The sequence below is a fragment of the Ochotona curzoniae genome, unplaced genomic scaffold (assembly GCF_017591425.1).
Source record: "Ochotona curzoniae isolate NIBS_2020 unplaced genomic scaffold, NIBS_Ocur_1.0 scaffold_274, whole genome shotgun sequence".
In the NCBI taxonomy this organism is placed as follows: Eukaryota; Metazoa; Chordata; class Mammalia; order Lagomorpha; family Ochotonidae; genus Ochotona; species Ochotona curzoniae.
In genome coordinates this window covers 7,410,719-7,433,952 of record NW_024467101.1, presented here as the reverse complement: position 1 = coordinate 7,433,952, position 23,234 = coordinate 7,410,719, and the positions used below count along the sequence as shown (strand labels likewise).

The window sequence follows — 23,234 nt, the reverse complement described above, 5'->3', positions numbered from 1 at the left end:
TTGGGAGATTTCTCTTGTCAACACAAATAGGCCAGTCTCATTTTTATTTTTAAAAAAATGTTTATATGAGGGGACAGCTAATCCTTCGCCTGCCAGTGCTGGCAACCCACATGTCCTTGCTGGCTGCTCCATTTGCCATCCAGCTCCCTGCCTGGGACTGCCTAAGTCCTGGGGCCCCTACCACCCACACGGGAGACTCGGAACAAGCTCCTGGCTTCAGATCAGCTCGCTCCAGATAATTGCAGCCGTTTGAGGAGTGAGCCAGCAGATGGAAGACCTTTCTCCTTATCTCTCCTTCTCTCTGTAAATCTGCCTTTCCAATAAATACAAAGAATTTTTTTTAATGTTTATGTGATTTTCCAACTATTTGAAAGGCTAAGAGACAGAGCTCTTACACTTCCAGATTTACTGTCCAAATTCCCACAAGAACCAGGACCAGGCCAGGCCAAAGCTGGAGTCCCGAACTCCATCCGGTCACCTACATGGGTGGCAGCTAGAAGAAGCTCATGTGGTGGTGTTGTGAGTTAAGCTGCCTCTAGCAACTCTACATCCCCTATCAGAGTACCAGTTCGAATCCTGGCTACTTGGTTTCTTGCTAACTTGCCTGCGAAGGCAGCAGATGATGGCAGGCAGTGAACCAGCACAAAATCTGAAGCCTAAGCCTCACGTAAGTCCGTGAGCCATCACCTGCTGCTGTTTCTCGAAGTATACATTAGCAGGAAGCTGGACTTGGGAGCAGAGCCTGGGCTCAAACCCAGGCACCTCACCCCAGAGGCTATCCAAGCAGTAACATACTAACAGTTGTGCCACATGTTCACTTTGTAACTATTTCCCACCCACCTCCCTTCTTTTTAATTGTTATTGGTTGATTGGTTATTTTCAAGTCAGACGTGGAGGAGAGAGAGAGACTGAGATGCAGAGAGAGCTCCGGTTTGCTGGTCCACTCTCCCGGATGCCTGTGACAGCTGCGGCTGGGAGCCAGGAGCTCCAGCCAGGTCTCCCATGCAAACAGCCAGAACCCAAGTACCCAGGCCATCCCCTCCTGTCTCCCATTGGCACACGCGCGCTCGAGGCTGGAATTGGCAGCAGCATGGGTGCTCAGGTCTCGTCATGGCACCCTGGGATGGAGAAATGTCCCCCTCGTTCTCCCGAGGGATGATGCTTGGGGTCTTTGCCTTCTGTTCTATAGTGAACCTTTTTCTCCTTTGTGCACAGGGGTTTTTCCATCATGTATACTCCTAGGACTGGGACCGGAGGGTTCCAGGCACACACACGTGGGACACAGAGCAACAGACACAAGCCATTTGTCAGCCCAAAGGAAGGCCTCCACTCCGCGCTCCCCTCCCCTTCCCTACCCCCCAGAGAGGCCAATCGGTGTTCTTTTTATCCTCTGTCATTCTGACAAACAAACCAAAAGGCTTCCAGGCACTCTGCATTTCTGTTATGACTGTTGAGTATGCGTTTATCTGTTCAACAGCCGGAGTATACATGTCGTGGCTTGGATACACAGATCCTTTTTCACTTTACCCCTTGGATATTTGTGGTTTTTGGCGCAGACTTCTGGCCGCGCCTGCTCATTATGGTGACGTGTTCCTACCTTGCTGACGTGTTGTGCAAGTCGTTTTCTCTCAGTTGCTTATCTTTCTGACTCTTGGTAGTGTCTGTGTCACTATGGCAATTCCCAGTGCTGTTTTTTTTTTTTCTTTTTTAAGGTATTTATTTCTTTATTTGAAAGGCAGAGTTACAGAGAGGGAAGGCCAGACACACACAGATCTTTCACCCACTGATTCACTCCCCAAATGGTCACAACAGCAAGAAGTAGGCCAGGCTGAAGCCAAGGGACCAGGAGTTTCCCCTGGGCTCTCATGTGGGTGCAGGGACCCAAGGACTTGGGGACCATCTTCCATTGCCTTCCCAGGCGCATTAGCAGAAAGCTGGAGTGGAAGTGGAACAGCTGAGGACTCGAACCAGCATCCATATGGGATACCAGTGCTGCAGGTAATAACTTAACCCACTGTGCTACAGCGCCAGCCCCTCCAATGCTTGTGTTCTAAGCGTCCCAAAGACACAGGCTTACTTTCTCAGTCGTGGGGCATGGGATGGAAATGGAAGTGGGAGGCTTAAAACATTGCATACTTGACCCTTCTTGGGACTTTACTTACTCTCAGAACAAAGCCTGACCTTGAACTTTACTAACCATAGGGGCCCTGCCTGCTGCCCCACCTCACAGGGAGAAGTCAACTTTGACAGGACTTGGTTGCCAAGCCAACCTTCACAGTTGCACCCCACACCTTGACCCCTTGATGGGCGTTGGGATCCAGGGAGACCTGGGTGGAGTTCCAGGCTCCTGCTTGGGTGCCTGGCCCAGCCCTCACAGCTGAGAGCATTTGGGCAAGTGAACCATCAGGTAGAAGAGTTCTCTCACTTTCAGAATTTTTGTTTGTTTGTGTTTGTTTTTGTTTTCCATCATTTCCTTAAAGGCCCTGATGACTGAGCTGTGACGCACCTTGATGGGGAGGGGGCATGGAGCTTCTGCACCTCACTCCCGACCCTGATCTCGCTGGCTGTACGCCCTGATTGTTAAAGACATTTTTGACCAGTTTAATATGCTTTAAAGGGAGGGTGTTAAGGCTGCTTTCATTCCGGTTGTTTTCCTAGCCAACAAAGAAGCAGGGAGGACATGGTGTGATCAATTTATATTTTCAGTTCTTGTGTTGTCACTTGCTTAAAGAAATGCAAAGAAAGAAACCAGTGGGAAGAAACAAATGGAATATCAGCCCTGTCAATGTGTGGCAGGGATTTGTTGGCCTATGCAGTATTTGGACTTGATCGAGCAGGGCGTCTTGGGGTGGATAACTGCCAGGGCTGCCGATGGAGAGCTGAGAAGGGGCCGGTGGCCTTGCACCTGCCTGACGAACTGGCCCCAATTACCCCGATTGCCCACGTGGCCTTAAAGACACATACCTGCCTTGTTCCAAGGCAGAGCCTCCCAGACCCGGCTCCCCACTGACACAGCATCTCCCTCTCCGAAGGGCTGGGGAACCTTTGATTCCACCAGGGGTCATTTGGTCATTCCGAGGACCGTGCAAAATGATCCACTTAAACAGTAGCCTGCTGCACAGGTTTGTGGAAGTTGGCATCCCGCTAACAGCTGCCTTGTTGGACCCAGACCAAATGCTTTCAGGGGTCTTACACTGCCCAGGGCCTGGCGCTCCCCACCCCTGCAAAGGCACAGGGCCAATGTGACCAGGCCAGGCCTCAGCACCGTTCCTAAACATTCCCCTTTTAACAGGCATTGTGGAACAGTGCCTGCTCTCTAATTCCATTTTTTCTGATCTAAAACAATTAACGGTAAGTTGTTCTTGTAAAGAGCTTTTGTTCTTGAGATCTTTGCCCCACCTCCATGTGCCTGCATTTCAGACCCCAGGAGGACTCCTCCTGCAAACTAAAACTAACATGGAGAAGGAGGGCAGGGGCTGTCCTCTGGGCCCGCCCTCCCCCCGGCCCCTTGTGAGTGACAAGCCTGAGGTCTGGGGTGGGGTTAGGGGATTCAGATCATTAGCCCCCACCTCTCCCCGTCAGGTCTGGAGGCCACCACTGGATTTAGCTCCTGGGAGGATCCCACGCCTGGGTCCACCTCCATGCAGGCCAGGTTAGAGAGGGGCAAGGGGCCTGTGAGATGCTATACAGCAGAAATCCAAGCTGGGACTGCAACAGCAAGTCTTGGCTAAGGGGGGAGGGTGGCGTGGTTCTCTGGGCTGGGCTACATCAGCACCCTCAACAAGTGATTAAGCTGCAGGAGTCCATCACTTCCATCAGTCTAGCTGTGCACCTGCCACGTGCTCGGCCATATTGGCGGCTGAGAAAAGTAAAGGTTGAAGTCCCAGCACACAAGGGGTCTACAGTGTGGCCTGGGACGCGGGCGAGGAAACAGGCAGCCAGAGTTGGGTGCTGGGTCCTGGGCAAGGAAAAAATCCAGGGTCAAGGATATTCAGCCGTGGGTCTCTTAGGCTCAGACATCCACACATGCGTAGTTTCCTCACAATTACAAATATTATTTGCCTTCCCTCCCGTCTCCCCTAGAATTTTGTATCGAAATGTAGTCACTTATTTTTAGGGACTCCTTTCTTGTGTGCCAGTATGGCTTTGTAATATTTTATGAAGTTGGTCAACTAAGCACTCACCTACTATTACACACACACACCCGCACACACATACATTAAACATAGATAATTTAATGTAGGCATTTGAAAAACCCAGAGACAGATTGTCCATCTGCTCATTCACCCTCCCCACCCGCCTTCACTCCCCTAGCCAGGCCAATGTGAAGAGCCAGGTCTGCCACCTCCACCCACGTCTCCCATTTGGGTGGCAGAACCATCACCTGCTGCCTCCCAGGCACATTAGCAGGAAGCTGGATCAGAATACTGGTAGGACCCCAGGCATTCTTTATAGGACACAAGCTGCGGGTTAATCCACTGTACCACAACACACATCCATTTGGATTTTTTTGTTTATTTTTAATTTGTTTACTTGAGAGACACAGTTCCCCCCTCCCACACACACCATTTCACTTCCCCAAACGGCCTGCATTCAGCCAAGGGAGCCAGGAATGCAATCTAGATCTTCCATAGGGGGCGGCAGGAACCCATCATTGTGGCCTCCCAGGGTATGCATTAGCCGGAAGCTGGAACCCAAACCCAAGCCCAGGTCTGCTGCTGCTGCGAGATGCAGGCACCCTAATGTGTTCCTGTGATTTCCTGTTTGTCCGTTTGAAATTAATCCAGCTCATCTCACTGGAGCATAGGGTAGGACTCTGTTCACTGCCACATCCCCAGAGACCTCAAACATGTTCCCAGTGCTGCCCCGTGAGTGACCAGGGGACCCCTTTCTCTGCCAACAGGAGTCATGGCCTGATAAGGCCATTGTAAGTTGAAAGTGTTCTTGAGTTGAGAATGCATTTTTAAGGGATTGAGTGTTCAACCCAGTGGTTCACATGCCCACATCCTACATCGAGTACCTAAGCTAGATTTCCTACTTCAGCTGCTGATTCCAGATTCTTGGTGATGCGGGGCAAGGGGGTATCCCTGCTACCCTCATGGGAGATCTGGATGGAGTCCTTGGCTCCTGGCTTCAGCCCAGCCTGGGCTGTGGCAAATGAACCAATGAATGGGAGATCTCTCTCCCTCTCAAACAACTCAGTTAATATAATTAACACACACACACACATTCATACTTTAAAAGCAGATTTATGGAGAGAAGGGGAGACAGGTCTTCAATCCACTGATTCACCCTCCAAATGGCTGCAGTGGTCAGAGTTGAACTGAAGTCATGAGCCAGAGCTTCTTTTGGGTCTTCCATGCAGATACAAGGTCCCAAGCACTTGGGCCATTCTCTGCTGCTTTCCCAGGCCATAAGCAGGGAGCTACATGGGAAGTGGAGCAGCCAGGACTCAAACTGGTGCCCATAAAGGATGCCAACACCACAGGAAGAGGATTAACCTGCTTTCTTTCCTTTTTAAAGATTTTTAAATTTTATTTATTTATTTATTTAATTTTTTGGAAAGTCAGAAAGATCCTCCATCCACTGGCTCACTACCCAAGTGGCCACAGTGGCCAGAGTCAATCCGAAGCCAGGAGCCAGGAGTTTCTTCTGAGTCTCCCATGTGGCAGAGCGGACTCAGTCCCCTGTCAGCTCTGCCTTTGCAGCCTGCGGCTCTCACTCCAGGAGCAGCTGGTGCCCTGTGGCCAGCCCGGCTGCACGCCATCCTCACATGAGCAGCAACTGGTCATTCCAGCTGCGAGCCGTGATTGGGCAGAGGAGAAACGGCTTAAATATCCTGGGTTGAATTTATTCTTGGTGCTGCCGCAGACCCTCTGCAAAGTCACCTTGTGGGTATCTGAGCATCTTCCCAAAGCCTTGCAGTTCCCATCCTGCCCCCTGCCCCCATTTATTCCTCTTGTCTGGGGGGCGGAGGAAGCTATGAGAAGCCCAGGGGGACATCAGTGCATCTGGGGCCAGTGGGATGGGGAGTCGGATAGGTAAGGCCGCATCATCATAGTTACGGGGGCTGGAAGGCCACGGAGACCTGCCCCCGGACACATCTCCAAGCAGGACTGTCAGGTTGGACCTTGGCTGTGGGGACCCCAGAGGGTGCAGAATCACTTGCTTAATGACTTTGAACTTTGTAAGTCTCCCTGGGCAAGATGAGGGTGTGGCAGGCCCCCCGAGGGGTGGGAGGTGAGGGAAGTGATCAGGCAGATGTGCTGGCCAAGTGGATGGGAGTGTAAGGGACAGGGGAGGCAAGAGGCAACCCCTCAGAAGTCTAACCCACGCACAGGGGAGGCTGGCGGCCCCACTAGCTGAGGGAAGAAAGGAAGGGTGCCACATTGGTGCCCAGGGGATTCTGGGATCCGCGAGGTTGACAGTTGAGTTGGAGAAGCCTCCGCCGCGCGCCCCTCACGAAAGTTGTTCAGCGAACTTTGGGCGCAGGTAGCCGGTGTGGTAGAGGCCCATGGGAGCCAAGCCTCCCTGTTGCCTCTATCCCAGGCCGGTAGCCAGGTGTCCTGGCTGCAGGTGTCCTGATACAGGTGCGTCAGCCGCCGTGGGGTGGTGGCGGGGTTAGTCGGTGACCAGGACTCAGCACTGCCCTCCCTTCCTCCCGCCCCGGTAACCAGGAATCTCCCCGAGCTCCCAAGGGCATCCTCACCCTCAGAGTGTGCAAGCCAACCTGCCCGCCCCGCCGAACTGAGCCCGCTGCTGCAGGGGGCGGCACCCGCGCTTGCATTTTTTCGCATTGCAAGGTGACGTCAGGAGGGGGAGCCTGCCCGATGCCCAGGATGGCCCGCGAGGTCGGTCCGGGTGAGCAGGTGGTGCGCGCAAGCCGTGGCCGCGCACCCGAGGCAAGGGGGAAGCCGCGTGGCCGCTGGCGCTCGGCTAGGACCCAGACCACCCCCCGGCCCGCGGCGCCGACGGGGTTAACCGGCCGGTGTACCGGGCCGGCGGCAGTGGTGCATTGTGGTAACGCGGCGCCGGGACCCGCGAGCGTCCGCCTCCGCCGGGCGGCCCGCCGAGCTGCGCGCGCGTCCGTGCGAGCCCCCACCCGGGGCCACGGCATCATGTAGCGCCCGGCTGCCCGGAGGCCGCCCCGCCGCGGGGATGAAGGGACGCGGATGCTGGGAGACGGCCTCCGTGCGCTCCTTCTGCAGCTCCGGCTGCCTGAATAAATTTAAGAAGGGTTAGTGCCGCCCGGCTTCCCCCCACCCTCCCACCCCACTCCCCACATCCCCTCCATCCCGCGCCGGGCTCCGCTGCAGCCTTGGTCCACGCGAGCCTTTGATGTCACTGTCTCGCGGCGTGGGGGAGCCTCGGGGAATCCCTGGGCCCCGCACCCCGCCGGTGCGCACCCGCACTCGCCCTGCGCACGGGGCGCCTTTGGAGAGGGGGTGCTGCGGCTGGAGAGGTAGCGGTCCGGTTAACCTCTGCAGAGAAGAAATCAAATGTAGAGCTTTCTGGAACGAAGGGGCAAAGTGGCGGACGGTGCTGAATCCACCCGTCCCCCCTGCCTTCCCCCTGGGACTCTCCCTGGAACCCTGGCTTCACGGACCAGGGCCTGGCTCCCAGAACCACCTGGTCCCGGGTGCGTCGGCCTGAGGTCAGTGCAGGACCCTCTTCCTAGAGGTTTGGGGGCGAGGACCCACTAGGGTGGAGCGTGGAGAACGCGGTTCCGTTTTCACCACCCTGGCTCCTGGGGTCGTGAATGACTCTCCCCCTGGCTGTGGGGGTGTGCAGGTAGGCAAGTCCGAGAGCACATGGGGCGGCGGTGAGGGCGGGGGACCTTGGCCGCCAAGCTGCTGCCTGCAGCCGCACCTGCTGGAGCTGATACCTTGGCCGTGATTATTTCGTTGAGCCTTTTCTGTGGGGGGTGGAGGGCGTGTGGAATGAAGGGCCTTTAACTCTGAAAGACACAGAGGCCCGTAATTTCACCTTACACGAATCCATCACAAACGGGCGCCTTTAAGAAGCAAACGGCCCTCTGATCTGTAATAAAACCTTGTTAATTAAACTCCGCCAGCTGACTCGGTGGTGCTAAGGGCCCCTTAAGGCCCTGGCTCCCGACTCCCTCCAGGGTTGGCGGGCTTCCTGAGTCTCAGCTCACTGCGCAGGTCGGGTTTTTACACACATTTCCCCCCAGAATCCACCTCCGCACGGACCCACGGGCCCAAACTTGGTGCCTGGGCAGTGACTACTGGCAGTTTATCCCATTAGGAGTGGATACACCGCAGCCCTCATCTTGGAAGTAATTTTTAAAACAAAGTTGCTGGTGAGTCTCATCTAACACATGTGTGGAGGGTTTGAGGGGGGTGATTAAACGGGTCTGTTTGGAGAATGGTGCTTTATTTCCAGCGTTTGCTTTGGATTTCAGCTTCCATGTTTGTGAAACAGCGATGGGGTTGCAGAAAGCTTAAGCTGGTGTTTCGAGGATGGCTTGGGACAGGTTTACGCCGAGGGTGAACCATAGCGTTCGGTGAAAAAGAAGGTTGGTCTAAGGTGTTGAATGGCCTGCCTTCCACTGCCATGTTGCTGTCTGGATTGGCTGCGAACGGAGGTCTGGTGCCCACCTGTTTTCTGCTGGCTTAGGGAAGGGGGAGGGTCCCGCAGAGGGGAACAGACAAGCAGCTTAGCTGGGCTGGGGGTGGGGAGGATGGGCCAATTTTTTGTGTCCCACCGTTGAGCTGGTGTGTTTGGCACAGGGTCTGTCTGGAGCAGTGCCTGCTGCCCGCCCTGTGATGCCGAGAAGCACAGTACCAGGGCCTGATGGAACCAGGACTCAGCTTCGGGCTTGCAGGGCCCCCAGGGCCAACAGGCATGCATCTGCTCAGGTGTATGTATTGGTGGACCTCGGCATCTAGAATGGAGTTTATGAGAGAAGCTGGAGTTGTCTTGTTTTTGTTTTTTGTTTTTTTTTTTTTTAATTATGCATCTGAGAGCAGTTTCACCTGCTGCGATATCCTAAGCACTCCTAAATGGCCTGGCCTGCGTTGGCGCCAAAGCCCTGTCCAGGGCTCCCATGCCAGCAGCAGAAGCCCATCTACCACTGCCACCCAGGGTCTACATTTGCAGGAAGTGGAGGCACGAGCGGGGGCCGGAGCCAGGTATCAAATGGTTGGGAATGCAGATGTGTCTGAGTGTCTTCACCACTGGACTAAATGGCTGCCTCCACTCTCCAAGCTTTTAAGTTGGGGTGGTGGCTGAGGCCCTAGCGGTAACCACCTTGGGAATGGGAAAACATCCAATCCTGGATGAAAATCACTAGCAGTCCATAACACAGATCCCAGTCATCCTGTGGCATAGGGGTCATCCCGTGGCGTAGGGGTCATCCCATGGCGTAGGGGTCATCCCATGGCATAGTGGACTCAGGAAGATTCATTGCAATGGCAGCCGACGCCGTGACTGGGTGAACTGGGCCAGGCAGCTATCTTGGCACAGATGGGCAGCCTGCTTACTGGCGGGGAGGTCCAGCGCAGTGAGTCCAGAGAGCACAGATGAGTGGGGAGGCCAGCCCTGGAGAGTGAGAATGGTTTACAGAAGGAGATTTCAAAGTAGCAATGACCCTGTTTCTGCCCCACCAGAGTGCCCCCTCACTGGGGACACTCAGTGTGTCCCCTGGAAGCAAGGCAGTCTCCCACGGATAGGCCACATGGCAGGACCTGTATCTGTGCTTGGGCTGCTAAGAATTCCACTTGGTCAGTTAAACCAGCCTGACAGTGAGAACATATAGGAAAGTCCCCAACCTGCTCATGGCGATCATGATGATGTGGCAGTGATGGTGATGATGGTGATGATGGTGATGATGGTGATGCTGTTGCTGTCCTGCTCATGATGAGGAGGAAAAGGATGGTGGTGATGAAGCCACTGCCATCCATCCTGATGATGAAGAGGATGAGGATGGTGCTGTGATGGGGGTGGTGTTGGGGGAGCCACTTGTACACAGCCTCCATGGAAGTAGACTGGCTCGGAGAGCAGCGTTTGGTGGGCCTGGGGCTGGGGGGCTGAAACATTGAGCAGGAACCATGAGGGTGACCCTGAAGATGACACAATGACTTCTGTTGCGAAGACAGAGTAGAGGGGGGCTGCCCATGTGCCAGGCTAATGCAGGTGACCCTAACTTAGGCCAGAGTGGGGCGCAGAGTGGGAGGCTTAGTGGGTATTGAGGCAGTGCACAGGGTCTCCGTGTAGACAGGGAAATGGGGACAGGGATCTCTCTGGGCTACTCCCGAGGAAGGGGCAGCCTGGGTCTGGCTGCATGGGGTTGAGCTGCAGCCCAGAAGCCCCACTGGACTGGGCAGTTTGTCTCGCATCAGAGGGCAGCTCCGGGGTAAGGCCTCACCTACCACAGACGCACCGATGAGTCGTACCAGTTTCCTGGGAAAGCTGTGACAGCAGTGTGCCGTCAGCCCAGATGAGTCATGCACAGACAGACTCCTTGACGGGGCACCAGGCTGCCAAAGATGCATTTCCCGATCATGTGCGTGCGTCCTGCCTGTGATGTGTGCTACCTGACACATGTCTTCCACCAAACCTGGACAGTACCCACCACATCCTCAGCCTGGAGTGGCCAGCATCCTTGGCAGTCACAGAAGGAACTGGTAAGGAGATCAATTCCTCGCCAAAGAGGCTGCCTGGACAGCTGGTTGGGGCCCTAGGGTGCCTCCTTCCAAATACCCCTCCCCCTCACTGGTGGATTGTTGCAGTGGGTCTGGGTTAGACTCACACACAAAACAGAGGCCTGAGCTCGCTGCCCACTTAGCAGGTGCTCCTAGGCCTCGGGGAGGTCATTTCCTAAGCCCACCTCCCTCCATGCCCCCCCATCCCCAATGTCAGAACTTCCTCTGTGTACTGGGCATGTGTCTGTTGTGTTTAAGGGTTATACGCTGACCCCTCCGCCTGTGTCGCGTGGCTTGGTGTGGGTGAGCATCCGTGGGGCGGCTGGGGGAAAGAAAGGGCGTTTCCCTTGGTTGGGTTCCTGTAAGCCAGACTGCCGCCAGATCTATTCTTGTGCCACGGACGGTTTCCCTGTGTGTTTCCTCCTGGGACCAATTCCCAACAGTGCAGCCGCTGCCAAGTTCAAGGATGTGAATGCTTCTTGTTGGCACCCCAGCCCCGCCCCCTCCACCACCATGTGAAGCATGCCCATGGATACATGGTTTGTGGCAATTGCTTTTCAGAGCCTCCCTCGTCCTACTTGAAGTAGTTTTGAGCCAGTCTTCCATCAGGTGTAACTTGATGTGTTTGGTTGATGTGTTGCAACTGAGCACCTGACCATCCCACAAGAGGGCGCCATTAGCACCGGCTGACTTGTTGCCTGTGCGATGCCTGGGTCGCGGCTGGTCAGCTGCTGCAGCTGTGTGGGAACACAAGGGGAGGAACGGTGGAAGGAGAGCTGGTGTGTGCTGTGCAGGGCTGCACTTGATGGTACTTCAGACACTGGCCCAACGGTCCCGGGTGCTTGGTGTTCACAGGGGTTGGTCCCCGCATCCCAGCCCCAGGGACTGTCACCCCCTAGCAAGACCTACTCTGCCATCCGTGGGAACCAACTGCCAAAGGACAATGCAGAGGCCCACCAAGGCAGCCATGGCTAAGCATTAAACCCAGGTTAGGGCAGGATGGGGGGACGGTGCTCCTGACTGTGTGTGTGGTCCCCTGTAGCTCCCCTGCTCCCCTGCTCCCATGGCCAGCCTGCCCCACAGTCACTGAACAGTGCTCACCCACTCTTCAGCTTTCCCCAGGGTCCCCCCAGATGCAGAGGTTCAAGTCTGGCAGTGGCTACTGCTGCTCCAATGGGCATGCAAGGTCAGCTCTGTGGGAGACAGTCCAGTGGCCGACCTTAGCTGGGCGCCTCCCGAATCCTGGCTGCCTCTCTGCATGGCCATCTCTGTGTGTGCTGGGACCCCTGCTAAAACGTGGGGAGACGGGGAGTGTCACGCATGCTTTTCCCAGGAGGATCCTAGATTTCTGCCTTCCCCATCTTGACCCCTCTGCCCTTCCTTGGCTCCTTATCCTTAGCAGCCTGGGGTTCAGAGAAGCAGGAGCTGCGAGTGGCTGCAGACGGCCGCTGGCCAACCGTCAGAACGGCCGACCAAACCAGTAACTGTACTTCGCCGGCTGTAGCAGAGCAGCTCATCTCAGACAGCAGTTGGCCTCGGGGGGCCTCTGAAGCAGGCCGGCATTCTGGATGGGAGGGGAGAGGTCCCCGGGGGTGGTGCTGGCTGGCAGAGGGGTACTGTGTTGTAGCAGCACCCCCTAAGCATCACCCAGTGTGTCTGCAGCTGACGCTGGGCTTCACTGAGTGCTGGTTCCCACAGGAGATGTAGCCTCACGTTCATATTCTCCCCGCCCCCAGAGGGAGCTGTTAATGGGTGATTGGTCACGTTGACTTGAAAGGGGCTTGAATATCCACACAAAGGAAAACCGTGTGGATATGGGATCTTAAAGGGTGATCTTCCCAGTCCCTCAACTGCACACTGGGTAATTGGGGTCTTGGAGCACACATGGCCATACAGCAGGAAGCCACGGTGCGCGCGCGCGCGCGCACACACACACACACCCCGGAACCCACTAGAGATAGAGCTTAGAGGGCACAGTCCCAAATCCTTGCCATTTGACTGCTTTCTTTGATGGAATTGAATTTGTTTTCTTTGATTGAGGCAGGGACAGAGATCTGGTCCACTCTCCAAGTGCCAGAGAATGCTGGAGCTGGACCAGGTTAAAGTTAAGGGCCCGGGACCTGAACCCGGGTCCTCCATGTGAGTGGCAGGCACCCAAGCACTTGAGCCATCACCTGCTGTCCCCTCTGCCCTCCCCCAGGCCCCAGGAGGCTTGGGAGCCGGAAGCTGGAGTAGGGAGTGAGAGCAGGACTCAACCCCGGGCCCTGCGGGACAGGATGTGAACATCATTCCAAACGGCATCTTAACCGCAGTGCACTTGCCTCCGTTAAAATCGTTTCTGGCATTTCGCCTCCCCTGGTTACCTTGAGTATTCACATTCGTTACAGAAAATTTGGTGGAAAAATAAGCATCTAGGAGAAGATTTAAAAAGCAAACACAGTGACTGGGTTTTGCAGAGAGATCCCCACCCTGGCATGTGTAGCATACACAGCATCCCCACCCCCAGGACCTAGGCCCCGCGTCACATTGTGCTAGAGCTCTAACACCCCCTTCATTTGCTTTTTTGTTTTTTAATTTTTTTTTATTGCAAAGTAAGATGTACAGAGAGAAAGAGCTTGTATTGATTGACTCCCCAAGCAGCCGCAACTGCCGGAGCTGCACCAATCCAAAACCAGGAGCCAGGAGCTTCTTCTGGGTCTCTCACATAGATGCAGGGTGCCAAGGCCCCGGATCATCCTCGATTGCTTTCCCAGCCCACAAACAGGGAGCTGGATGGGACTGCCGGGATTAGCACTGGCGCCCATATGGGATCCTGGTGTGTGCAAGGCGAGGACTTTAGCCGCCAGGCTACCGCGCCAGGCCCACACCCCTTCATTTCTGCCACCCTGTGGCCCAGCTAGTTTGAGATCCCTGTCTTCTATTTTCCAAAAAATGGAATTGGCTTGCACCTATGTAGTAATAAATGGAGTCAAACCCAGCCAACAAGTCTCCCCACACACCTGCACCAGGGTTTAATAGCACTGGTTTTTAAAAATTTTTTAGGCTTGTTTTTATTTGAAAGCCAGAGTTACAGGGAGAAAAGGAGAGTAATGGCTGTAATGACCAGAGCTTGGCACATTCAAATGTCAGGAGCCAGGAGCTTCTTCTGGGTCTCCCATATCAGTGCAGGGTCCCAAGGCTTTGGACCATCCTTGAGTGCTTTCCCAGGCCACAAGCAGCAAGCTGAATGGGAAGTAGAGCAGCTGGGATGCAAACCAGTGCCATTAGGGGATGTTAGCGCTTGCCAGTGGAGGATTGGCCTATTGAACCACTGCTGCTGGCCCCAAACTGCTTCATTTTCTAAAACAAATTTGAAACTATTTGCTTGAGAGGTGAGAGACAGAGCCTTCATTGGCTGGCTCAGGAGCTCAGTGCCCACAGCAGCCCCAGGGATGCATTGGCAGTAGGGAGCAGAGCCAGGATTCAAACCAGACACTTCCCTGTGAGAAGCAGGCATCTCAACCAACGTATTTACTGCCCCCTATTCATTATTATTTTTAAGTGCGTGGTAAATGGAAGTCATCAGTTTCCTTAACACCCATCCACTACCCCCCAAATTAAAACTGAGAAACACTTCAACATGTCACTAACCAAGGAGCAACGTGTGTCTTTTTGTAAAATGTTTCGATCATGAATGGCACCATCTTCTGGTCACCATTATTTGAGTAGAGCAGTCAGGCCCTGTGAACATGAAGGACTTAGCTACCTGCCGCCTGTCACAGACAGGCCCTCCCTCCCCACCCAGCCCCGGGACGGTACCGCGACTGCTTTATTTTCAGCTCTTCTAGACTCTTGTACACTTGAAATCGCACAGGGCACTCGGGAACGTTAGGCTGCTTTCGCACAGCAGGGTGTTCTCGAGGTTCTTGCATGCTGTTGTGTGGCTCCCGTTGGCACTTCTTATTGCTCTGCGTGAGCGTGTTGTAGTTGGTGCCTCCTCCAGTCACGGTGTCCTGTGCTGTTCCTGGCATGGGGCGTTATCACAGCTGTCCCGGCAGTAGGCATCTCTTGTGCGAGTCTTTATGTTGATATTCACTTTCCTTTCTCTTGGCTGGGTGTCAAAGATCAGAACTGTTGGGGTAAAGGCAAAGCTCTGAGTGTGTGTGTGTGTGTGTGTGTGTGTGTGTGTGTGTGTGTGTGTGTGTGTGTGTGCGTGCACGCGCAAGTGCAATAAATAGTTGAGAACCTAGTGGCTAAATCCTCACTTGCATTTGCTGAGATCCTATACAGATACCGGTTCATATCCTGGCTGCTCCACTTCCCTTCCAGCTCCCTGCTTGTGGCCTGGGAAAGCAGCTGAGGACAGCCCAAAGCCTTGGGACCCTGCACCTGTGTGGGAGACCCAGAAGAAGCTCCTAGCTTCTGACTTTGGATGGGCTCAACTTGCCATTGTGGCCATCTGGGAAGTGAACCAGTGGATGGAAGATCTTTCTGTCTCTCTTCCTCTCTGTATATCTGCCTTTCTAATAAAAATGAAGAAGTGTTTGAGACAGTGACCTGTATTCTCTCACCCCACTAACATCACAGGGACATTCAGGTTACTGCATGGCCTTGTTGACATTTGGTGTTGTCTGTGCTGTGGGTTGCAGTCACTGTTGGATGTGTACTTATGCCTTGTTATGACCTATCTGCATCTTGAGCAGCTGCTATTCCCTTTGAGAAAAACTTGGCTTCTTAAAATTATTATCTCTGTGTATAGATATAGTCTCGATAATTTTTAGTATCCATATGGCAAAGAAATTGGGATTGATTGTAATTTTTGTTAGATCTAGCATGGGAATGTCCATTCAAGTTTGATGTGTGTTTTGAGGCTTAAATATTGGTAGCTAAGTAGAAAAGGCATGCATGTTAACCAAGGGCAGAATTCACCAGAGGAAAATTGTGGGAAAGTGCGAGGGGACACGAGGTCATTTGAGCGCCACCTGTAGGATGCAAAGATAATTAGCACTTGCAAACTACTCAAGAGACAGAAGCACTGGGCCTAGCTATTAAAAGTTACTGTTTAAGACTCTTGAGTCCTTGTTAGTGTCCCCGAGTTCACCCACCTCTGATTGCTGACCCAGCTTCCTGCTAACGCAGACCCCGGGGAGCAGCGATGATGGGCCCCCAGGTCACTCAGGTTCCTGCCATTCCTGCGGGAGACCCAGGTTACATTCTCAGTTCCCGGCTGCAGCCTCAGCCCAGGCCTGACTGTTGTAAGCACCTGCGGAGTGAGGCAGCAGGTTCGAGCTCACGTGCGAGCTGTCAGCCTGTGTGTATCTGTCTCTCTTTTTTCCCTTTGTCTGGCTGCCTCTCGAATAAATAAAAGCAGTTCTGGGCGTTGGCATCGGGGAGACACTGGCAGCCAAGTAGGGGTGCCAGTTTGTGTCCTGGCTACCTCGTGTATGATCCAGCTCCCTGCTCATGGCCTGAGAAGGGCAGCAGCAGATGGCCCAAGTGTTTAGGGCCCTGCTGCCCATGTGGGAGACCCAGATGGAGCTCCTGGCTCCTGGCTTCAGCCTGATCCAGCCCTGGCCATTGTGTCACCTGAGGAGTGAACCAACAGATGCATGGTCTCTCTGTAATTCTTTGATATAAATGAAGTAAATCCTTTTAAAAAATAGATGCAATTTTTTGGGGTTAAAGAATTAGAGTATTACCACTCATAAATGCATCTGTTTATCCCCTACGTCACTGCTTAGCTATTTATATTGATCTTTTTTGGCATTTTCATATCGTTTCATTTTTTGTATGTTTTTAACAATCGTATGAGTTCTCATTCTCTGGTTCACGCTCCAAATTCCTGTGCCAACCAGAGCTTGGCCAGGCTCAAGCCAGGAACCTGGGACTCAGGGTCTCCCACATGCTCACCCGGGGCCTCCTGGGGTACACATCAGCTGGAATTGGGAGTGGAGTGAGGTCTTTTTTTTTTTTTAAGATTTATTTATTTCTAACCGTAAAGTCAGATCCACAGAGAAGAGAGAGAAGGTTGTCCATCCTCTGGTTCATTTCCCTAAGCAACTTCAACAGCTGGAGTTAAGCCAATCTGAAGCCAGGAGCCAGGATCATCTTCCAGGTCTCCCACACAAGTGTAGGGTCCTGAGGCTTTGGGCTGTCTTCAACTGCTTTCCCAGGCCACAAGCAGGGAACTGGATGGGAAATGGGGCCACTGGGACATGAACCGGCGCCCATATGGGATCCTGGCATGTGCAAGGCAAGGACTTTAGCTGCTGGGCTATTGTGCCAGGCCCAGAGTAACCTATCTTAATACAAGCCCACCCAGGCCACTGTGGGGCCCAGCGGCAGTGGGGCCCGGGTAGATACTTGGCCAAGGATATTGGATGCTTGTGGAGGCTGCGGTTTTTGCTGGATTGTGTTGTGACATCACACGGGGCAATATGTGTGTCATTGGCTGTCTCCTTTAGCCCCTCCGCCTGTGTGAAAGATCGCCCGGGTGGCTTGTGGGAGAAGGACCGGCCAGGGACCTGGCATTGTTCAGACTTTGAGGTGTCTCCCTTTGGATTCAGGGAATAGCTGCAAACCCTAGACCCCAGTTGAAGAGCCCCCCACATATACCTGCCATTGCCCACTGTGTGCCCCAGCCTCTCCCTTTCCTTTCAATTGACAAAGAGCATCAGTGCTTGGAATTTCAAGTGTCCATTTATTTTAGATGCGAACACACCAAAAATTTTTCTAACAGTAAGATGCATGACTGCCAAGAATTCCAAGTGAGGTTGGGTGAGCAGGTGCAGCTGAGATTTCCTTCTTGCCTTCCCTGGGAAGGGATCTGGCCAACATCCCGCCTCATTTGTCTTGGGCCAGGCGCCTCCCGAGCAGCCTCGCTCCTAGAGATGGGCTTGTCAGCAGCCTCATTATTTTGAGATTGATTTTTCTTCCTTTGCAAAAACTGCTTGGGTGGCTTTCCACCAAGCCGAGCCCGCCTCCTCCCAGTAGGCATAGACATGGGGGAGGTAGGCGAAGGGAGGCCACACGGGGACTCAGAGTCCCCAGGGGCTTCTCTTCTCCCGGTAGTTGCCGTAGGTTCAGAGCAGGGAGATCCCCCTCACACAGTCCCAGACAGGCTGAGGATGGACCAGCCAGCCCTGCAGCTGAGGGTCTACCCACTCAGCATACTGGCCAGGGTACATAAAAGATGAAAAATAGGGACCCAGCCCGGGAACAGAAACCTTGGAGTCAGGCCATCTCAGGAATGACCCCCTGGGTCTCACTGTTCCCATTAGCAGCTCAGAGTCAAGTTTGTAGACCCCTGCTTAGGTTAAGCTGCTGCCTAGGGCACCAGCATATCCCATCTCATAGGTGTTGATTCAAGTCTCGGCTGCTCTACTTCCAATCCAGCTCCCTGCTAATGGCACCTGGGAAAGCAGCAGAGGATGGCCCAAAGTCCTCGGGCAATTGCCACCCATGTGGGAGAACTGGTAGAAGCTTCTGGCATCAGCCTGGCCCAGCCCCAGTTGCAGTGGCCATTTAGGATGGACGATCTGTCTCTCCCTCTCTGTAGCTTTTGTCTTCTGTCACTGATGCCTAGAGCCTCTTCCCCCACCCTACACCCCAACCCCACTGTGGAAAACTCGCAGGTAAGGTTGTGGGGACATCAGATGGTTTCCAAAGATAAGCCACAGTGGTTGATTTCAGGCCAGGAAAATGGAAGCTAGCAGTTTCACCTGAGACAGATCTGTGCCATCTGCCATGTGGCTCAACAGGTACTTGACTGAGAATTGACTACCCTCTTGCTTTGACCTGGAAAAAGAAGCTCGTATTGACATCTGGTGAAACACTTGCTCACGTGGGTCTGTATATTGTCTGCCCACTGAGGTGGGTGCAGGCCCTAGGTTGTCTTTGGGCATTGTAGCAGGTGCCAGAACTGGCATTTGAACTCCCATCACTGCACCTGTTCCTCCCATGAGGGGTGGCCTAGCTGTCTGGAGCCATGCATGCCCTGAGCACTGCCGAGCCAGGGATTGCATCCCAGCCACAGCCCTCCACTGGCTCTGTTGGACATTCTGTATTTTTCACCTGTTAGGTTTTAATTCATTTATCTATCCTGCTTCCTTCCCGCAAGAGGGAGGGGAGTAGAGGAGACCGGCAGTTTTCGTTATCCTCCTCCAAGCCCTGTGTTCCTTGCTGCCCCATAAGACCATAGGAGAGCAGACGCGCAAGGATGCCAGCATCAGGGCTGCTGTTTCCGATCCACCTGCCAGGAATGTGCGCTGTTTTATTTATGATTACCTGATTCTCCATCAGATTGGCTCTTGACCTGCATTCTAAGGCCCTCAGAGCCTCCTCCAGAGGAAGCAGGGGGTAGGGGTTACACCATGGTGTTTCCAAAAAAATAGGGCGTTGCTTGATTTTTTTTCTTTCTTTTGTTTTTTTTGAATCACCAATTGTGTTTCTGGCAGAACCTACTGCAAGACCAGTGCAGGGCCCACTAGCAGAAGGCAGACCTGCCATCCTCCTGGGTTCTGGCCAGTGCCTCTGTGGACCTGCTTTGGTGTCCAGGAACGTGTGGTGGTCTCCATGTCAGTCTGAGCCTGACTGAGGCCTCCACCTGCCGCCCTGCCTGTCACCCTCTCGTTCCCTGTGATGCAGGTGTACCGACTGTCCCCCACCTCCTGCTCCCATCCTAGGGCCCCTGCACCTGCCCCCACCCACCCACCCAGTCCCAGCACGCTACTCCTGCCCTCTCTGAGGCACTGAACCCAAATATAAGGAGAGGGAGGGCTGTAGATGGGCAAGCTTCCCAAAGTTCAGGGAATGGAATTAAAGGGTAAATTTATAAATAGAGCTAGCACTGTGGTCCGGTAATTTCATTGGCTGCTGGCAAGGCCAGCATTCCACTGGTTTGAGTTCTTCACCAACATGCTCTGCATCCAATCCAGTTCCTCACCAACATGCTCCTGGAAAGGCAATGGAGGACAGCAGGAGTGCCTGGGCCCCTGCCACCTACGTGGGATAACTTGATGGAATTCCAGGCTCCCGGCTTATGCCTCTGCTCTGCCCTGGCTATTGAAGCCAGTAAACAGTGGATGGTCTCCCCTTAGGGGCCGGGTGTGCAGGCTTGGAGCAAAGTGAGTCAATGAACCTTATGTTCAAAGAAGCCGCCACCTTCTTAGGATACATCCTGGCACCCCTGAGGGTCCCCTACTCTCGGCTGGAGGCTAGCAGAGGACCCCAGGACTGAGGAGTCTCAGGGCAATGAAAGAGGAGAGGCAACCCCACAGGGCCTCAGCATCCTTGTGAGCCACTGGGGCCCCCTAGCGGAAGGAAGAAGAAAGGAAAAGCGCATAATGGGAGGTGTAGGCCTGCTTGTACCCCAGGGGTGCAGGCACATCCCCCCCAACTTGGCTCCCAGCATCTGCTCCAGGTGCTCCAGGTGCTCCAGGTGCTGGCCATCTTCCCCCAGGCTCCTCCCCGTGCTCCCATCCATTCCTTAGCGCCTGGTGCCAGGGGTGGTGTGGATGCGGTCGGAGCTATGGGAAGCTGTGAATGAGCGCCACCCCTTTTCCCCAGTCAGTCCGTCAGTCTTTCTCTCTCTCTCTCTCTCTCTCTCTCTCTCTCTCTCTCAGACCTGCTCTCACCTCCAAGCCACAGGTCTGGAGAGCAGTCTCTACCCTTGACCCCCGGCTGAAGAACTGACAGGGGGAGGGTATAGCCAGCTCTCCCCCTCCCCCAACCAAAGACAGGGCAGTGCAAAAATGGGGTGTGACTACTTCTGTCCCTAGCCAAGAGCAGCATGTGCAGCCCCCTGGTTTCTCCATTTCAGAGCGCTACTCCCTCCCCACCACCTTCCCCCAAACAGGGCTTCCCTCATTGAGAAACTTGATCCATTTTCCTCCAAAGATGAGGGGAAAAAAAATACCACTTCTAAAAATAGTTCACCTGGTACCAGCTGTTGCTATGGCAACCTTCTCCTCCTTCCTGAGGAACTTCGTGATGAAAGAGGGTCCTGGCCCTGGAGGGGTGGAAGGTGACTGGGGAGGAGGAATTAGGGGAGTCCTGAACCGGGAGTACCCAGTAAACATAGGGGCTCCCCCAAATCTGAGCCTCCGTGGTTGGGAGAGAACTGGAAACAGTTGTATGTGGGTATGAGTTCAGCCAGGGAAAGGGGGCAGAGGATGTGATGGACTTGGGGCCCCAAGCTCTTATGCCAGCCACACACCGGGTGCTTCCGGGAGGAACTGTTAACCAAAATGCTTCGTCCAAGCCCTCCAAGAAGTCAGCTGCAGCACCTCTGGCCCCAGAACCCTGGCTCCTTCCTAGCACCATAGAGTCATAAGGGTCCTCAGGAGAAGGCTCGAGTTGGCCCAGAAGATGCTGGGCTACCGGCTTCAAAAGGGGAGAAGCTGCCCGCATGCCCCTGTCAGCTCCCGGAGCCACCAGTAATCCTTGGCTGGTAGACACAGCACTCCTCTATCCTCAGGCATCTCTTGAGTCTTGACAGAGATCTCTCATTTGCTGGTTCACTCTGCAAATCCCTACAGTAGCCGAGACTGGGTCACACTAAAACCAGGAGCTGGTTCAAGACCTGGCTGCCCCACTTCCCATTCAGCTCCCTGCTGTAGCCTGGGAAAGCAGCAGAGGCTGGCTCAGGGGCCTCGGCCCCCGCACTCATGTAGGAGACCCGGAAGAAGTTCCTGGCTTTGGACTGGCCTAGCTCTGTCAGCCACGTGGGGAGTGAAACAGCTGATGGAAGATATCATTGTCTCCTCTGGAATGCTGCCTTTCAAATAAAAACCAATCAATCTGGAAGGCAGGAAGGCAGGCAGGCAGGCAAAACCCTAGGTCCTCCAATATAGGACACAGCTGTTCCATGCAGTGGCTTAATCGCTACACTAAATACCCACTGCTTTTTCTCCTTGCTTTACATGGACCCCCATCTTTGGGGGTACAGGACTCCCTGGATTCCAATGTGATGTCATCCTCATTGTGTCTGCCCCTTTAGATACAGTCACACCGTGAAGCTCCAGGAGAGATGTGAATGTGACGCGGATGTTGGGCAGCCCAGCCCAGCCACCGGGGGTCCGACACTGTGTAGGGTGAGGATCAGGATTAGGTGGCTCCCTGCAGCCGAGCAGCCACTGCCCTACCAGCCAGAACTAGTGGACTTTTCGGGGTCTGAGGTCTTCTCCGACGGCATGGTTGAGTCTGAGGACCAGAACGTTTACCGCTTGCTTGTTTGCTCCCTTGTGGTCCCTGCTGTCCTCAGAGCTGGCCGGTCGTGCCTCGTGGCCCCGCCCTGGGCCTGCTCAACCATCTGAGGCTTCTCTTGGTACCTAAACCAGCAAGGCAGATGTTGGGGGCATGGCTGTACGTGTGAGGAACCCGTCTCAGTGGGGACAGGGGCAGAGCTAGGGACCCAAGGACTGAAGCCATCACTGGCTGCCTCCCATGGAGCATATTAACGGGAAGCTGGAAGCGAGCAGAGAGCCAGGACTTGAACTCCCAGGCCTCCCAACTGGCATTTTAATTGCTAAGCCAATGTCTAGGCCCTCCCTCGCCAACCTGCTCCTTCGTTTTTGGTGTCACTGCCCCCTACCTACCTACCTACTTACACACACACTCACTCCACCTACCTACCTATACACACACACACACCCCACCACTACCCCAGCTCTTCATGAAAGCTGTTCAGCTGTGTGATACACTGGTCACCTTGGTCTCCTGACTTGCTGGCCATGTGTGTTCCTCACCTCTGTTTTGGTTACTGCTGTTCCCATATTTACAGGTGCAATATGTGGTTCTCCCTCCTGTGGGAAACCCAGTTTTGCTGTGTCGCTGGGAGGCTTTGGCTGACTGTCGGTGCTCGCTGTTCCTCCCAGGAATTCCTCACCTTGAAATTTTCCTCCCTGGGGACAGTGGGAGCAGAGAAGCTACATGTGCACCTGCTGGGCTTCACTTCAAAGTGTCAGCAGAGGCCAGTGTGCTGGCACAATAGGCTAATCCTCCACTTCCAAGCGCTGGAATCCCATATGAGTGCTGGTTCATGTCCCAGCTGCTCCACTTCCCATCCGGTTCCCTGCTTGTGGCCTGGGAAAGCAGTGGAGGATGACTCAAAGCCTTGGGACCCTGCACCCATGTGGGAGACCCAGAAAAAACTCCTCGTTCCTGGCTTTAGATTGACTCAGCTCCAACCATTGGAGCTATTTGGGGAGTGAACCAGCAGATGGAAGATCTTTCTGTTTCTCTTTCTCTCTGCAAATCTGCCTTTCCAATGAAAATAAATCTTTATAATAAACAAAAAGCTTTGGCAAATTGAATGCCAGTGTCTTTACAATTGGAGGGAAACCACATCAGAAAGGTTTTACTTGTATCTGTCAGTATTCATCTGATCTACCAACTCCAGATAAAAAATATTCAAAGGCACTTGATGTTGTAGCACAGCAAGTTAAGCTGCTACCTATAATGTCAGCATCACTCATGAGTCTCAGTTCAAGTCCCAGCTGCTCCACTTCTAGTCCAGCTCCCTGCTAAGGCACCTGGAAAAGCTACAAAAGATGGCCCAAGTGCGTGGGTCCCCTGCTGCCCAAGTGG

The 23,234-nt window shown here is 54.0% G+C and overlaps 1 protein-coding gene across 2 annotated transcripts in view; it reads left to right on the top strand.

The window, feature by feature from the left end:
• Positions 1-23,234, top strand: part of OSBP2 (oxysterol binding protein 2) — a 108,354-nt gene that overhangs the window by 60,189 nt on the left and 24,931 nt on the right. The window contains exon 1 of one of the 2 annotated variants that reach the window (XM_041003675.1): positions 7,159-7,237. The exons of the other annotated variant lie outside the window; for it this stretch is intronic. Coding sequence (XP_040859609.1) covers positions 7,159-7,237 — 79 coding nt within the window. Of the gene's footprint in view, positions 1-7,158; positions 7,238-23,234 lie in introns of those variants that run through there. 2 annotated transcript variants of the gene reach the window in all.